Raw genomic sequence first — 17,889 nt, forward strand, 5'->3', positions numbered from 1 at the left:
TATTCACCTTGATAGCCTATACACTAACCCCAGGAGTTTAGGTCTTATTCCCAGGGTCTTATGGGATGTGCTGGGGTTTCTGGAAGCCTGGCTAATTGCTATTATAGCAAGTCTATAGTCACTCACTAGGAGATTTATTTGCTGCATATTTAGAGATTGTGATATATTCTGAATGTGAAACAAAAGGATTCATAAATCTCTGAGCCTTGCAAGGACCCATGAGAAAAAAAAGCATTTATTCATATCAAATATATAAGCAAATTAATATATAAGCTGGAAAGGTAGCACTTCAAATCTTATGTCAGACATTCTTCACAACTGAAAGAATTCCTAGTGACTTGTAATTTTTCTGCATATACTTTATAAAAAATCTGTAGTCCAGACCCTCACCTCAGCCATTGAACAGACAGTGTCTTGCAGGTCTAAAACACATGTCATTTTCTGTTTTTAGACTACATCATTGTATTTGGTTTAGATGAGGCCACGTTGTGATACAAACAAGCCAGAAATTTCAGACGTTTGACACAAACATTTATATATACAGAAAAATGAGAAGGTGGTAGGGAGTTAGGTAATTTTGTTTTAAATGAAAAAGGGACAGAAGGAAAGCTATATAAATGGTTGGAGTGTATAGACAAAGTAGAAGAAAAATATGTGGTCATGAATGAATTAAAATATGGTTATTAATGAATGTTGGGATGCTGGATAAACAAATTAAAAATATGGGGTGCTTGGATAAACATCTTCATCTTTTAAAACAAGAAGTCGTTTTATCATGTCTCCAGAAAAGAGCAGCATAAGCGCATGATTTAGAAACATCATGATAATTATCAAAGGAAACATCTAAAATTGTGCAAGGGTTATCTCTGGGAAATGAGAGTGGGAGGAGGGAACTTTTGGGCACAGTGAAGTAGGAGACCTCATATTTCATTATATAACTTATTAAATTATTTTAAAACTATGTGCATGTATTACTTTGACAAAGAAAAGGATTTAAAAAACCCAGAAGATATATTTGGTAATTTTGGCATGTAAGTTGCCTGTCGTCATGTTTTAAAATGTGATGGCAAGCCTGGTAGGGTACTCAGTTGCAGAGAGTAGAAGAATTGCTGCTCCATCCTCCACCCTCTTTCTCCTTCCACTTGAAATACTTTCTTAGAAAGTATTCATTTGGAGCAAGAGGAAAGGAGTAACTAGAATCTTATGAAATTAGAGGTTGTTTGAGGCACAAAGTCTGATGTGGAAGATTTGGAGGCTGGGGAGTAATAAGGAAATTAAGGAGCTTAAGAAGAGTAGTGGAAAATAGGTGCCCAACCGGTAGGCAGTTAGAAGAAACAGAACTCCCCAAACCACAGCTTTCATAACATTTCATGAGTCAGTTTTCACGCAATAAGTTGTAATAGTGGAAACTCTATGTAATAGTGGAAATTTCTATGTCCTGTACCCAGGGGTGTTCCCAGGGACAGGCATCATTTCATAACACTATGCTCCAGACTCAGTCTCATGGCTTCTTGTCTTCACAGGCATTTTCTTTTTGCACTTTCTTTTCGTTTAAAACCATCAACACCACACGACAACAAAGCAGTAGGATATATGATCATCTTTCACTCACGTAGGAGAACAAGAAATGGTTTTAAATGGAATCTGGAAGACTTAGACAATGCTAAGGAAAAATTTAATGATGGAAATATCGACAAATATTTAACATCATTTAAAAACAAAGTAGTTTCTCTTATTTCACATAGCTTAGTTTGGGATAGAAATAGAACTAATATTTACAATGATTCTTACATTTAGCATTAATCAGAAACGAGGGTTTGTTAAGTGCCCTTGCTGGGTCCCAACCCCCAGAGATTCCAATTCAGCAAGTCTGGGATGCGGCTTGAGAATTTGCATTTCTAACAAGTTTCTAGGTGATGCTGATGCCAATAGTCTGTGTACCCTTTGAGAACCACTGGATTGATTCTTTGACAGTTTTTGAAGTCCGCTGCTCACCATATCACTTCATCCTCTTATAAACTTTCACTATGTGATTGCCTAAGAGCCCCTGCTTGTTGGCTGCTCCACATTTTCACACAGTTGTACTATTTCTTTCTGAAATGACATTGTTTGAGGGACAGTGGGTAGAACGTGTGAGCTCCTCACTGAAGGCTGCCTCCAGAATTCCCTGAATGGACTGCCTTGCTTTCTTCCTAAAATCTTTCCCCAAGAGGGCATAAAGGAAGGGATTAAAGCAACTATTGGCAGATGCTAGAGCAATGCATACATGATCCCAGGACATCAGAGTTTTCCCCAAGGGAGTTTCTGGGTCAGTAAGCAATGACAGGACTCCAAAAATGTGGTATGGAGTCCAGCAGACAAGAAAGACAGCCACCACCACCACGGCCACTCGAAAGGTTTTGCTCTGAGACTTGGCGAAGCGGCCCCTTTGCATTCGGAAGACAATGAAGCTGTAACAGGCTATCATGATAACAGAGGGCAGCAGGAAACCCACCACTAGCCTAGTGATCGTTATTGCCACGAGGGGTGTTGGCACTTGATTGTCATCTGTGAATTGGCCTAAATTGTAATAATCCTGGAAACCTTGTGGTAGCTCAGACTCGTAGAAGGAATTGCTAGAAGTGCTAGGGAACAGCTTTAAATGAGTAGAGAGAAAAGCATCAGAGTTATCCAGTGGGCTAGTTTCGTGATCTTCAATAGGAAACCCACTGGGGATTTTAGGTGAGACCACATCAGCAGGTTTAAATACATTAGAATACAGATTTTGACTTGTTAATCTAGCAGAATCCCTAGGGAGTGAATCTGCAGAAGGTCTTTGAAATGTTTGAGGTTGGAAGACAGTGGGGACTGTCCAAGGATGATCATTTGTTTGGAAAGAGGAAAGATCTAACCTATCATTCATTTCTCCAGGCGGCTGAACAATGTTTTCAAGAGACCTGTTTTCTAGTGGATCTCCATAAAAGTCTGGATAATCTAATGAGCTGGAGAGACCAAATTGGTAGCCACATCTATTATGGTTGTCTGTAGTGAAGATTTCCCGGTACACGAACACAGGAATGCACATCACAAAAGCCACCACCCAGATACATCCACAGATAGAGCAGGCCGTCCCTACATTGCGATGATTCTGACACCAGATTGGCTTGAATACCACAAGACAGCGATCCAGGCTAATGGCAGTAAGCAGGAAGACACTGGCAAACATGTTGAGGACAATGATGGAGGGGATGAGCTTGCATAGGAACCTGCCGTAGGGCCACTGTCCCTGGAGAGCCAAGTGAGCCAGCGAGAAGGGCAAGGAGAGGCAGCAGAGGAGGTCCGCCAAGGTGAGGTGGAGGAACCAAATTGTGTTCACTGTCCGCTGCATCTTCAGGCCAGCCACCCACAGCACCAGCCCATTGCCTGGCAATCCCAGTAAAAAAGTAAGGCTGAGAATGACCATGGAGAGAATTACTGGGGGCTCATTCCATGGCTGTGAGAGTAGGTCAGTTGAATTGGTCTCAGCAGAGAAAGACGCCATTGCTAAACTTCTGCAAAAAGATGAAAAAAATGTTAAAACGAACAGTATCTTTTTGAAAATGCATACATATTCTTAGGATTCTAATCTTCCCACATAAAGATGTGGGATCATGAAACCAGAAGGTCCTCACGCTGTTTTAGTTTGCCTTCCTTCACCTCACACGGGACCACATAAAAGCATTCTCTGATAGACAATTATATTTATTTATTAATTTATTAATTATTTTTCAGACAGAGTCTTCCTCTGTCGCCCAGGCTGGAGTGCAGTGGATTGATTTCAGCTCACTGTAAGCTCCGCCTCCCGGGTTCAAGCGATTCTCCTGCCTCAGCCTCCAGAGTAGCTGGGATTACAGGCGTGCACCACCACGCCTGGCTAATTTTTGTATTTTTAGTAGAGACGGGGTTTTGCCATGTTGGCCAGGCTGGTCTTGAACTCCTGACCTCAGGTGATCTGCCTGCCTTGGCCTCCCAAAGTGCTGGGATTATAGGCATGAGCCACCATGCCCATCCTATGATAGACAATTTAAAATCCACTGTATTGATTTATGTGTGTATCAAAATCACAGCCTCATCTGGAAGTCCATATTAGTGTAAATTTCTCCTCTTTCTTGTACTTTCAATCTTGATTTTTCCACTGGCTCCTTTCTTCACCCAGTGTGTTTTAAAATAAACAAATAAGCTAAATAAGTAAACACGCAAAAGTATCTGGACTGGAGGTCTCCAACCTGCGGTCATGAAAGGGTTTTAGGAAGTTCCATCACCACCTAAAATGATATGCAAAACTTCAACTTTACATATTCTCATTTCTCTGAGGGCAGAAGCTTCATCCACTCTCCCCACCAGATTTTCAGAGGACTCGCCGCCACAGAAAGAGGTACTCTAGACTCAGCGATGTCTTTTAGATACAACTCCATCTCCTTTTGCTTTCAAATTTTCCAAGAGTTGTTGACCCTCTGCATTGACTTCCTCACTACCTATCATTTCTTTCTTATTTATTTGTGTTTTATGACCGTAACTTGGGAAAAGAGCTTTATTATTACAAAAGCAAAAAATATGCATGAAGAAAGTTGGAAAATATAGACAAACAAAAAAGAAAATAAAAATATACTCACTAGTCAGTGATTATTATTTTAGCACCTGAATTTATATCCTCTTGACCTTTTTTTATGTGCGTGTGTGCATTTATGTATACACATGCGTATCTTTAGTCAGCAGGGGCTGTGATGGCTAGAAGCCTTCTAATATGTGGGACAGTGCTTTATTTATTATTATTATTATTATTATTATTATTTTTGAGACAGAATCTCCCTCCGTCATTCAGGCTGGAGTGCAGTGATACAATCTCGGCTCACTGCAGCCTCTGCCTCCCAGGTTCAAGCAATTATCGTGCCTCAGCCTCCTGAGTAGCTGGGACTGCAGTTGCCCACCAATGTACCAACTAATTTTTGTATTTTTAGCAGAGACAGGTTTTGCCATGTTGGCCAGGCTACTCTTGAACTGCTAGGCTCAAGTGATCCTCCCTCCTCTCCCTCCCAAAGTGCTGGGATTACAGGTGCGAGCCACCGCGCCTGGCCCTAACAAAAAAATTTTAATTGCCAAATACATGTATCATAACATTTACCATCTTCACCATTTTTAAGTACACAGTTCAGTAGTGTTTACCATATTCACGTTGTACAACCAATTTTCAGAACTTTTTCATCTTACAAAACTGAAAATGTGCTCATGAAAGAATTCCCCATTTTCTCCTTTTCTCAGCCCCTGGCAACCACCATTTTACTTTCAATTTCTATGAATTCGACTACTTTAGATATCTGATCTAAGTGGAATCATACAGTATTTGTCTTTTTGTGTCTGGTGTATTTCACTTAGCATAATGTCTTCAAGCTTCCTCCGTGTTGTGGCATGGGTCAGAATTTTCTTTCTTTTCAAGGCTGAATAATATTCCATTGTAGGTCTATACCTCATTTTGTTTATCCAGTCATTCCACAGAGGACATTTGGATTGCTTTCACCTTTTGACTATTGTGAATTATGCATCTATGAACATGGGTGTAAATACATATTTTTAATAAAATTTTTTCTTTTTTCAGTTAGCAGTCTCCACATTATACAATATGTACCATAAGGAATACCCGACCTTTATCTGTTTTGTTTCTGTTTGTAAAGATGGGGTCTTGCTATGTTGCTCAGGCTGGTCTCCAACTCCTGGGCTCTAGTGATTCTTCCTCGGCCTCCCGAAGTGCTGAGATTACAGGCACGAACCACCATGCCCCCCCTTTTATATGATTATTTTTCAACTGTCCCTAAGACATCTTTTATAGCTGGCTTGTCCACAACAATATCTACTTCAGATCGGACTTTCTTCTTAAGTCTCTTAATTTAGCATAATTTCTCTTTTTCAAGGATACTGGTTTGTCTTGGGGCCTACGCCTACTGTTCTGAACACTAACTTCTTTTTTTTTTTTTTTTCTTGAGACGGAGTTTCGCTCTTGTTGCCCACGCTGGAGTGCAGTGGTGCGATCTTGGCTCACTGCAACCTCCTCCCCCGGGGTTCAAGTGATTCTCCTGCCTCAGCCTCCCAGTAGCTGGGATTACAGGCATGCGCCACCATGCCCGGCTAATTTTTTTTTGTATTTTTAGTAGAGAACGGGGTTTCTCCATGTTGGCCAGGATGATCTTGATCTCCCGACCTCAGGCGATCCGCCCGCCTCGGCCTCCCAAAGTGTTGGGATTACAGGCGTGAGCCACCGCGCCCGGCCTTTTTTTTTTTTTTTTTTTTTTTTTTTTTTTTTGTGGTGGAGTCTCGCTCTGTCTCCCAGGCTGGAATGCAATGGTGCGATCTCGGCTCACTACAGCCTCCGCCTCCCGGGTTTAAGCAATTCTTCTGCCTCAGCCTCCCGAGGAGCTGGGATTACAGGCGTGTACCACCACGCCCGGCTAATTTTTGTATTTTTAGTAGAGACGGGGTTTCACCATGTTAGCCAGGATGATCTTGATTTCCTGACCTGGTGATCCGCCCGCCTTGGCCTCCCAAAGTGCCGGGATTACAGATGTGAGCCACCGGGCCCGGCCGGCCACCAACTTCTTGATTCTTTGTAATGTACCTTCTGCTTCCATAATTCTGCTAAAATTACTTCTAAAAACCAAATCCAAACGTTTGTTTCTCAGTCACCTTCCACAATATGTGTCATTAGATACACTGACTTCTTAACACTCTCTTCTCTTGGCCTCTGTGATATTACCTTCCCCTAATTCTGAACATGCTCGTAAATGTACCCTGCTTTATAGCTTTCCTGAACAATTCACTATTCCAACTTAATGCCATTTTCCATTCCATGGCTAATGCTGTTTACTTCTATCTGGAATTATGCCCTTCACCAAGTCTTCAGCTTCTTAATTTGTGTGTGTGTGTGCATGTTTGAACCTTTTTTTCATATTCTATATGCAATGACACATTTTATCTTGTACAATAATTATAATGGCTGTCTAATCTATTATTCTGGATTTAAACTTTATGATGGTAAAAAGGAGTCTTATTCATAAATGCTCATTTCACATAATTTAACACAATGCCTTATGAGACACCAGGGTTAAAGATTATGTGGAAAGGCTGGGCGCAGTGGCTCATGCCTGTAATCCCAGCACTTCGGGGGGCCGAGGGGAGAAGATCACTTGGGGCCAGGAGTTCAAGACCAGCCTGGCTAACATGGCAAAATCCCATCTCTACCAAAAATACAAAAATTAGCTGGGTGTGGTAGCTCACACTTGTAATCCCAGCTACTTGGGAGGCTGAGGCACGAGAATCGCTTGAACTGGAGAGGTGGAGGTTGCAGTGAGCTGAGATTGCACCACTGCACTCCAGCCTGCATGACAAAGAGACTCTATCTCAAAAGAAAAAAAAAGAAAAAAAAATTACTTGAATAGATGGATGCCCATTTTGGGGGTTGACTTTTTTTTTCTTTTGCAATTACATCTAAAATTCTAATTTGTATCCATGTAATCCTTACCCAGGTCTCTTCCTTAATTCCCATGCTGTCCCTTTTAACTTTCTTTTTGTGAAATTCCTAATTTTTACTGGATAAAATAACATTTTACATTTTATAGAGGCTCAAAATATTTTTGTGACTTGAAAGTAGTTCTGCTGAGTCAGCCAAATATTGCCATAGGGCCTCATATGATTAGCAGAAGTTAAAATAGCAAGTCAACAAAATAATAAAAAAGAAGACATGGGCTGGGCACAGTGGCTCACACCTGTTATCCCAGCACTTTGGGAAGCCAAAGCAGGCAGATCACCTGAGGTCTGGAGTTTGAGACCAGCCTATCCAACATGGAGAAACTCTGTCTCTACTAAAAATACAAAATTAGGCGGGCATGGTGGCACATGCCTGTAATCCCAGCTACTCAGGAGGCTGAGGCAGGAGAATCGCTTGAACCTGGGAGGCAGAGGTTGTGGTGAGCCGAGGTTGCGCCACTACACTCCAGCCTGGGCAACAAAAGCAAAACTCCATCTCAAAAAAAAAAAAAAAAAAAAAAAGAAGAAGAAATTATTCTCATTCCCCTTTCCATGGCCTTGTCTACTCAGATATTTAAATACTATCACGGTACCCCCCTAAAATATTGAGAGAAGAATAGAGTCATGGGATGCTAGGACTGAAAGAAAACTTGGTAATCATCTCTCCTCTCCTCATTTTGTTGTTGTTGTTGTTGTTTGTTTGTTTGTTTGTTTGTAGAGATAGGGTCTTGCTATGTTGCCCAAGCTGCTCTCAAACTCCTGGACTCAAGCAATCCTCCCATGTTGGCCTCACAGTGTGCTGGGGTTACAGTCATGAGCCACTGTGCCCAGCCTACGTTTTCTCTGCTTTTATTTCTCAAGTTTGACAGTGAAACTCAGCAAATTAGATTACAAGCATATAATCATTACTAGGGAGGTTCTTGGATTTCAGGTCCGAGGACTGTTAGGCAAATGCTGTTTTTACTACCAAAAAAAAAAAAAAAAATCACATAAAAAAAAAGATATATGGTATTGCTAATAAAGGGGAAGCTGCTGAGAACTGCATGAACTGAAGTAGCAGGGACTGCAAACAGCAAAATTTCAATAAAAATAGAGTTATCTGTCATGAGCTATATGTTAAATATTGTTATTATCTGTTTCGAAATGAAAGTATGTAGGAGTCAGGGATTAAAAGTCCTTTAGAACAAGGCTGGGTGTGGTGGCTCACGCCTGTAATCCCAGCACTTTGGGAGGCAGAGGTGGGTAGATCACCTGAGGTCAGGAGTTTGAGACCAACCTGGCCAACATGGTGGAACCCTGTCTCTACTAAAAATACAAAAAAATTTAACTGGGTGTGGTAGCACGTGCCTGTAATCCCACCTACTCAGGAGGCTGAGGCAGGAGAATCGCTTGAACCTGGGAGGCAGAGGTTGCAGTGAGCTGAGATCATCCTACTGTACTCCAGCCTGGGCAACAGAGTGAGACTCTGTCTCAAAAAAAAAAAAAAAAAAAAAGTCGTGCAGAGCAAGATTACTTTTTACATTTCTTCAAGTTAATTTGGCTAAAAATACCATACCTTTATGTGTTTAAGATTAGTAGAGGATTAAAAAAATTATTACTAAGTTGACCAGCAGTAATTTAAAGGTAATTAATATCCTGAAACTAAAATTCCACTGTGATAGAGAAAGAAAAGTGGACCCCAGAATCAAATTGTAGTAATAGGATAACAGAGTCAGTAGCAATAAGGAATGGGCAAAAGAATAAAAAAAAGAAAGAGGAAATGGAAAGGGAAAAAAAGTGCAATCAATTATTTGAAAAACAAATTAATGGGGACAGCTGGAATCAAAGTTCAGGGTGAAATACATAGCCAATTCAAAGAAAGGAAAGAAATGACATAAAAATTCACTATTAATTCCACTATGAAAATATTAAAAGCAAAGACAAATGCAATGTGGAATAGTTAGAAAAAGGAAGTTAGACATAGAGATAAGACAAAAGAATTCAAAGTCAGAGAAGGAATAGGGGAAATAGAAGATAGTGACACTCAAACTCATTACCTATAATGAGCAAAACAGGCTAAGCACAAGTCATCAGGTGGATCTAGGTTTTCTTACCAAAAAACTGAGACAGTAGCTGAAGGCTTCAGCACCTGGATGTCTCCACGAGTCCTGTCTGGTCCCCACACTTAGCCACAGTGAAGTCATGAAGTATGGCAAGAAAATTTGCTGAGCTTTCTCTTCTTCTGTTCTCTCTCTGTTTCCGGCAATAAGTTAAGTCTTATGCTCTAGACCACTATCTGACCTCACAGGAAGAGTTTCAAAGTGAGTCATTTCTAAATGGCTTAGAAAGGCAAAGCAGGAAAACAGAAGTAGGAGTTTATAATCCTGAGACATTTTCTGCAGCACACAGAGAATGGTTAGAGAGAGGGTACCTCTGTACATAGGGTTCAACTTTATAGGTTTTGTTTAGAAATGAAAAAAAAAAAAGACTCTATGAGATGTGAGGGTTGGAGTGGGGAGTGGTTGGGGAGGAATGACCTGAATAAACTCATTTAATTAATCTCAAATAACATATCTGAAATGCTTGATATATGTGAAAAACCGTGCCATTTCAAAATCAGGATGAATTAAGCTATATTCTAATCTCCAGAGATTCACAATCGAGTGGGAATATGTACCCATACATATACACACAAAGCTGTGATACAACCTAGGCTATAATAATAGAAGTAACAATAGAAGTAAAATAATAGAACACTCTAGCCAGGGGTATATATAACCCAGGGCAATCTAGGAGAGTCTTAAGATAGAAATAAGATGTGGGCAAGTACTTAATTAAGTACCTGTAGGAATTCTAGAGACAGAAAAAGGTGAAAAGCTGCTTAGGCTATAAGTGGAGCCTAGTCAAAGGCAGGTAGGTGGTAGAGGGCAGGTAGGTGGGGAGGTAGGTGGGAGAGCTTAGTGGTCACTGGAGAACAGGCTGGAGTCTAGGTGCTGTTTCATCAGGAAGGAGTACAGAAGACTGAAGGTAATTCCTGCTTAATGAATACTATGCTGTAAATAATTCTTATATTATTCTTTTAGATATATGCATATACTCTTTTAGATATATGCATATAAAATAAAGCTTATTTGGGTCAAATGTATTTGAACACTGTTGTCTGTGATATAGGCTTCAGTCTATATTAATCAACTTGTCCAAACCATAATATCTGCTCCTCTGCTTGTTTGCAGTCAAGTCACCACGGAATATTTTTGAGGCAGAAAGATTAAAAGAAAAATGCCAAGAGTTGAGTAGTATTTATTAGTTTATTTCCATTGTCATCATTTAATTACAAAAATAGAACATACTTTGTTCTAGAAGAGATAAATTGAAATAATACAGAATTATAATGGGTAAAAAAAATGAAAGATTTTCTTTTCAATTCCACTGCCCGCAGTAACTATTTTTAATAGGTTAGTGTTCATTCTTCCTGATTTTTTTTTTTCTGAATATAGCACACATTTTGTTTGTTGAAGACAGGGCCTCAGTCTGTCGCCCAGGCTGGAGTGCAGTGCCACCATCTTGGCTCACTGCAACCTCTGCCTCCTAGGTTCAAGCAATTCTCCCACCTCATCCTCCTTAGTAGCTGGGACTACAGGCATGTGCCACCACAACCGGCTAATTTTTATATTTTTTCGGTAGAGATGGGGTTTTGCCATGTTGGGCAGGCTGGTCTTGAACTCCTGAGCTCAGGTGATCCACCTGCCTCAGCCTCCCAAAGTGCTGTGATTACCAGTGTGAGCCACCCCGCCCGGCCTAACACACATTTTTCTAAAAGGTAGTTTTGAACATAAATGGGATGGTAATTTATGTGTGATTTTATGGCTTGCTTTTTTACTTAACAATATATCAAAACATACTTCCATGTTAGTACATATAATCCTATTGATTATTTTGGGTTTTCTTTCCTCCAATATTTGGAAATATTGAATAATATAGCTATCCAGAAAGCATATAAAATGTAGGATTACCATATATGTACATATATATCTAATTAAAATATATTTTATAAAAGCAATTAGTTCCCCATGGTAAAAATTAAATATGAGAAGATTAAAGTAAAAACCAAAATTTCCTAAACACCTAGCTATCCTCTTTCCATTTTCCAGATGTAGTCTCTCTCATAAATACGCATATTCTACTACGCATATTGTTTTGTTCTGTTTTTTCCACTTATCTTTTTATATCAGGGCATCTTGGCCCAAATTACACTTTTTTTTTTTTTTTTCCTGAGACAGAGTTTTGCTCTTGTCACCCAGGTTGGAGTGCAATGGTGCGATCTCGGCTCACTGCAACTTCTGCCTCCTGGCTTCAATCGATTCTCCTGCCTCAGCCTCCCAAGTAGCTGGGATTACAGGTGCCCACAACCACACCTGGCTAATTTTTTGTATTTTTAGTAGAGATGGGGTTTCACCATGTTGGCCAGACTGGTCTCGAACTCCTGATCTCAGGTGATCTGCCCACCTCGGCCTCCCAAAGTCCTGGGATTACAGGCGTGAGCCACTGCGTGTGGTCCCAAATTATACTTTTTAAGTTGCTCCGTATTATTCCATTTAATTAATTATTTTTCGTTGAATATTGTTTTTATCCAATTTTAAATGATTATAAACAAAACTCAATGAGCACTATTGTATTTACACGTATTTCTGTAGAATAGAGTTTTAGAATTGGAATTGCTAAGTCTAAGAGCACACACTTTTACATTTTGAAAGATACAGAATTTTTCACTAAGGAGACTTCACCAATTGTCACACTAAGTTCAGTACCAAAAACATATAGTCTGCTCCTGCTCCTGACACAGTGTGTTGCACTGCGGAAGATGGAGGAGGAATGAGAGATGTATGTAACTGTAATACAGCAGGGGCTGCTAGGAGGGCACGATACACCCTGGGAATATGAAACCGTAAGAGACTAATTCTCATGGAAGCAAACCCACGATGATGCACTGAAGAGGTAGCATTGGGGCCATAAGGATGGGTAGAAATTTGTCAGGCAATAGTACTGTAAAATAATACCTTGTCTCTCTCTCTCCCCTACCATGAATTTCTTGTCTGTCTCCAGTGGCTGCTACCTTGCCTGGTATAACAGGTCTGTGGCACCAATAAGTGAATGAATGTTTGTTTGAAAAGGATGTTGACATCTGAATATAATTCAAATAATTAACTTGAGTCCTTAGAGTTGTTTCTGGCATGAATTCAATTTTACTAATTTCTCTCTCTCTAAAGATTACACAGCAATGTGGCTGGGTGTGGTGGCTCATGCCTGTAATCCCAGCACTTTGGGAGGCCGGGGCGGGCGGATCACCTGAGGTTAGGAGTTCGAGACCAGCCTGGCCAACGTGATGAAACCCTATCTCTACTAAAAATATAAAAATTTAGCTGGACATTATACAGCAATTTAAACTGGTTCAAGAGCTCCCAGCTGTGTTCTTTGGATTTTTCAGGAAGAAAATTACTAAAAACTTGTTGTGAATAGTGCTCCTGTTTCTGGATGACTTCTCTCTCTTCTTAAAAAGTACTGGTTGTTTTGTGGTGTATTGTGGAAAGCTCTGAGGAAGTTATGTGATTCACTTCTGTTTTGTTCTATTCTGAATATCTAAATATAAATTTCTAAAAGCAGAGATCAGATGCTTTGGAAAAAAGAAAATTTGAATGTATGTTGCAAAGGCAGCCATATTAAAACCTTTTACCAGTCACTTGACTAATTCTACACTGTAATTGATGGAGATCTGTATTAAAGCTTGTTTGGCCAAAATAAAAATGTTAGAATCACAGATCTCTAGCTTGTTTTCTCTGAGAGAGTTAAATACATTATAAAGTTACTGTCCTTAAAGACTTCAACAAAAAATGATTAAATCCGTTATTAGATAATTTGTAGTAACCTATGCTCTAAATTAAATATAACTAAGTGCCAAAAACTGTGGATGACACAGACAAATGCAATGGCTGGTCAGCAAAGGGTAAGATTGATTGATGGTGCCTAGAATTAGCTGGAAAATTTTTATGGAAGAAAAGATTCATGAGGTGAATAGAGCACTAGACCAGGAATGTGGAGACATACATTTGACTTTCAGTTTTGTAATGACTACTCGACCTTGGGCTAGATACTTGACCTAGAAATTTGTTGTTGTTTTCTTAGGTGGAAAATTAAAGGTTGGATTAAATGGTCTTTCAGGTTTCTTTTACATCTAACAATCTATAATTCTCTCATTTGAGCAGGGAGATTGAAGCTGAGAGGGCATTTCAAGGGAAAAGCATGAGCACATATTAAGGGGGAGGTGAGCCCAACACAACTAAATGGCACAGGTACATGGCGTTGGTGGGAGTAAAAGGGTATTCTAAGGACTAAGGGAGGGCAGGTAGAAAGCCTGGGTTTAAGTCTCAACTCTGCCACTTACTAATTGTGTTACTGAAAATAAGTTTCTCACACTGTATGTTCTCGTTTTCTTATCTGCAAAACAGGGACTGTGTCAGATATCATCTATCGATACTCAAGCCGTCCACACCATTCCTTATTATCTATTAGAAACCTATGGACTATGTCTCCTCGACCTTCTCTCCAGCTGGGTTCTGAATAGGATCTTCCGGAAGGACATGCTCATGTGTCAATGGAAAGCAAGGAGAAAGAGGAACTATTGCTTTTAATTTCATAACTTGGTTGTGCACAGAGATTGCAAATCTATTTTAAAAGTAAAAGAGGCTGGGCGGTGGCTCATGCCTGTAATCCCAGCACTTTGGGAGGCCGAGGCGGGCGCATCATGAGGTCAGGAGATCAAGACCATCCTGGCTAACACAGTAAAACCCGTCTCTACTAAAAATACATAAAGAAATTCGCCAGGCGTGGTGGTGGGCGCCTGTAGTCCCAGCTACTCTGGAGGCTAAGACAGGAGAATGGCGTGAACGCGGCAGGCGGAGCTTGCAGTGAGCCGAGATCGCGCCACTGCACTCCAGCCTGGGTGACAGACCGAGACTCCGTCTCAAAAAAAAAATAAAGAAAATTTTAAAAAAGTAAAAGAAAGCGGTCACTCACGCCTGTAACCCCAGCATTTTGGGAGGCCAAGGCAGGCAGATTGCCTGAGCCCGGGAGTTCAAGACCAGCCTGGGTAATATGGCAAAACCCCCCTCTACTAAAAATACAAAAAATCAGCTGGGCATGGTGGTGCACACCTGCAGACCCAGCTACTTGGGAGGCTGAGGCGGGAGGATGGCTTGAGCCTGGGAGGTTGAGGCTGCAGGGAGCTAGGATAGTGCCACTGTACTCCAGCTCAGGCAACAAAGAAGCTGTCTCAAAAAATAAATAAAAGAACAAAGACTATGAAATAGAATAAACATTAAAATTGTTAAAGGAAAAGCAATATGGGAGAAAGGGATATCATCTAGCACCTGATTTCTGCAATGGAGGGGGCAGGTGTGGCAGCAGTGGCTGCTGGCTACTGGAGGCTCCAGCAGGATTAATGGTTCCAGCAGCAAGCAGCAGCAGCAGCAGGCCTGTGAGTTTAGATTCTTGTTAAGTGGCAGCAAGAACTCCCATCCTTAAAAGCAAGTGCATGCTTGCCTATTCTAGGTAATATCCTTTTCCATTTTTTCTCTTCCAATTGTAGGAAAGCATCCTCCTGCAGTAATTGATACACAGCTAATATCATCTTTTCACTTTTTATTCCTCTATTTCTTTTGACACTTCTGTAGCCAAGTCTTGTTTTTCTTTTTCTTTTCTTTTCTTTTTTTCTTTTGAGACAGGGTCTTGCTCTGTTGCCCAGGCTGGAGTGCAGTGGCTTGATTGTAGCTCACTGCAGCCTTGAACTCCTGGGCTCAAGTGATCCTCCTGCCTCAGCCTCCCGAGTGGCTGGGACTACAGGCATGCACCACCACATCCAGCTATTTTTAAATGTTGTTTTGCAGAGATGGGGTCTTACTATGTTGCCCAGACTGGTCTTGAACTCCTGGCCTCAGCTCCCAAAATGCTATGATTACTGGCGTGAACCATGATGGCTGGCCCAAGTCCTTGTCTCATATATCCCTTTTGAAGTACCTACAATGGTTTTAGATTTCCTGGCTGGAAAATGACTAATTCAGGGAATATTCTCTACCTACTCTATAGTATTGTCAGGAATAGATTAACAGACACACAAAGCTCTTAAAACAGTACCAGCATATAAGGAGCTTAACAAATATTAGCCATTATTATGTCAAAAAACTAATGTGAATTACAGTTGCTTATTAGATCAAAATTATTTTCCATCTTAGACAAGTGGCAAATAATTTACAAAATGTTCCCTTCCCAGTGTGAAATCATACCCTTTTTGTCAAGTCAAATTCTAACCTATGGCCCTCAAAGATGTAGATTAGATGTACTCTTTCCCCCCTAGAGTATAACTGCCTAATTATCCACATAGTTATGGTAAAGCCAAGTAGGAACACAAATTGAAGAACAAAGTTGCCCAGAAATTAAAAATAATTCAGTTAAAAAGTAAATAAAATAAAAAACTGTTAACTCTACCATAATAACAAGTATCTATGCCTGGATCTTGAAAGAAATCAGCCAAATTTGGCATGATAACTCAGACAAATCTTAGTGATTTAAAGAAAATCTGACAAACTTTGCTTATTCTATCGATTTATTGGTTTTTGACTTTCTATTATAGAGTGTATCTAGAATAGCCAGGTAGGAGAGGCTGAAGTGGAAGTAAACTGAATGTAGGTACATGTTTCATTAACACCCTTTGTGACTTTAGTTCTATAAAGGCAAAAGTGAACAAGGAGATAAGGGAGGAGACCACGCCTCATATTGTCTTATGCCCGATTTCTGCCTCCAAAGAAAGAAGAAGTAAAAACTAAAAGGCAGAAATGGAATCCACAAGCAGACAGCCTGGCGCCACACCCTGGGCCTGGTAGTTAAAGATCGACCACTGACCTAATTGGTTATGTTATTTATAGATTACAGACATTGTATAGAAAAGCACTGTGAAAATCCCTGTCCTGTTCTGTTCTGATCTAATGACAGTGCATGCAGCCCCTAGACACGTACCCCCTGCTTGCTCAATCGATCACGACCCTCTCAGGCGGACCCCCTTAGAGTTGTGAGCCCTTAAAAAGGACAGGAATTGCTCACTCAGGGAGCTCGGTTGTTGGAGACGTGAGTCTTGCCGAAGCTCCCAGCCGAATAAAGCCCTTCCTTCCCTTCTTTAACTCGGCGTCTGAGGGGTTTTGTCTGTGGCTTGTCCTGCTACAGAGACAAGTCTTCTGTGTATGTCCAACTGATCTAATGAGAAGTCATAGAAGCTTTTTTTTTGGAGGGGAGACAGAATAGAGGACTACTGAGGGGTAGATGGCTCTCGTCAATGTAGGTCAAGATATATTTTTGATACAAAAATTAGCCGGGCATGGTGGTGCAAGCCTGTAGTTCCAGCTACTAGGGAGGCTGAGGCAGGAGGATTGTTTGAACTTGGGGGCAGAGGTTGCACTGAGCCGAGATCGCGCCACCGCACTCCAGCCTGGATGACAGAGGAGACTCCATCTCAAAAAAAAAAAAAAAAAACAAAGAAGAAAATGTGTTCTCCATTTCTTTTCTCCTTTGCTCTTTCTTCTCCATTTCATTCCCACTAAAATGCAGGCAAAAGAAGGTGAAGACACATAAACATTTCAGAAAAAATGCTCCTCTAAATCTCTTCAAATCATACTACACTGGGCAGATTTGTTAGCCATTAGGAGAAAAGGTGTTTTTTTTTGTTTTTTTTTTTTTTGAGATGGAGTCTCGCTCTGTCGCCAGGCTGGAGTGCAGTGGCATGATCTTGGCTCACTGCAATCTCTGCCTCCCGGGTTCAAGCGATTCCCCTGCCTCAGCCTCCCAAGTAGCTGGGACTACAGGCATGCACCACCACACCTGGCTAATTTTTAGTATTTTAGTAGAGACAGGGTTTCACCGTGTTGGCTAGGATGGCGTCGATCTCCTGACCCTGTGATCCACCTGCCTCGGCCTCCCAAAGTGCTGGGATTATAGGCGTGAGCCACCGTGCCTAGCGAGAAAAGGTTTCAAAGTGGCAATTATATTTTAGTTGTTATGTTCTGTTGTATATCTTCTGAAGTGCCAAAATATCAATTGTATCATTGTTTATATTTCCCTAAACAAACATAATACTTATTTCAAATGCTAGTTAGTATTAGTAATAAGGTACACAGGATGGTTTATTAACTAGGCTCTGTGCTAAGCACTTCATTGGTTGTATGCCGTTTAACTCACGCAGCAACCCAATGATGAGATAGGTAACTCATTGTCAAACAGGACACTGACATGCAAAGTAGCTATTTACCTAAGTTCACACCACTATGTAAATGACAG

At 40.7% G+C, this 17,889-nt stretch overlaps 1 protein-coding gene across 1 annotated transcript; it reads right to left on the bottom strand.

The window, feature by feature from the left end:
- Positions 1 to 1,658: 1,658 nt before the first annotated feature.
- Positions 1,659 to 9,785, bottom strand: C3AR1 (complement C3a receptor 1). The gene is made up of 2 exons (XM_003811799.5): positions 9,627 to 9,785; positions 1,659 to 3,530 (listed from the first exon to the last, which is right to left on the bottom strand). The coding sequence occupies exon 2, from the start codon at positions 3,518 to 3,520 to the stop codon at positions 2,072 to 2,074; it is 1,449 nt and encodes a 482-aa protein (XP_003811847.1). The 5' UTR covers positions 3,521 to 3,530; positions 9,627 to 9,785; the 3' UTR covers positions 1,659 to 2,071.
- Positions 9,786 to 17,889: the final 8,104 nt, after the last annotated feature.

The sequence above is a fragment of the Pan paniscus genome, chromosome 10 (genome assembly GCF_029289425.2).
Source record: "Pan paniscus chromosome 10, NHGRI_mPanPan1-v2.0_pri, whole genome shotgun sequence".
Classification (NCBI taxonomy): domain Eukaryota; kingdom Metazoa; phylum Chordata; class Mammalia; order Primates; family Hominidae; genus Pan; species Pan paniscus.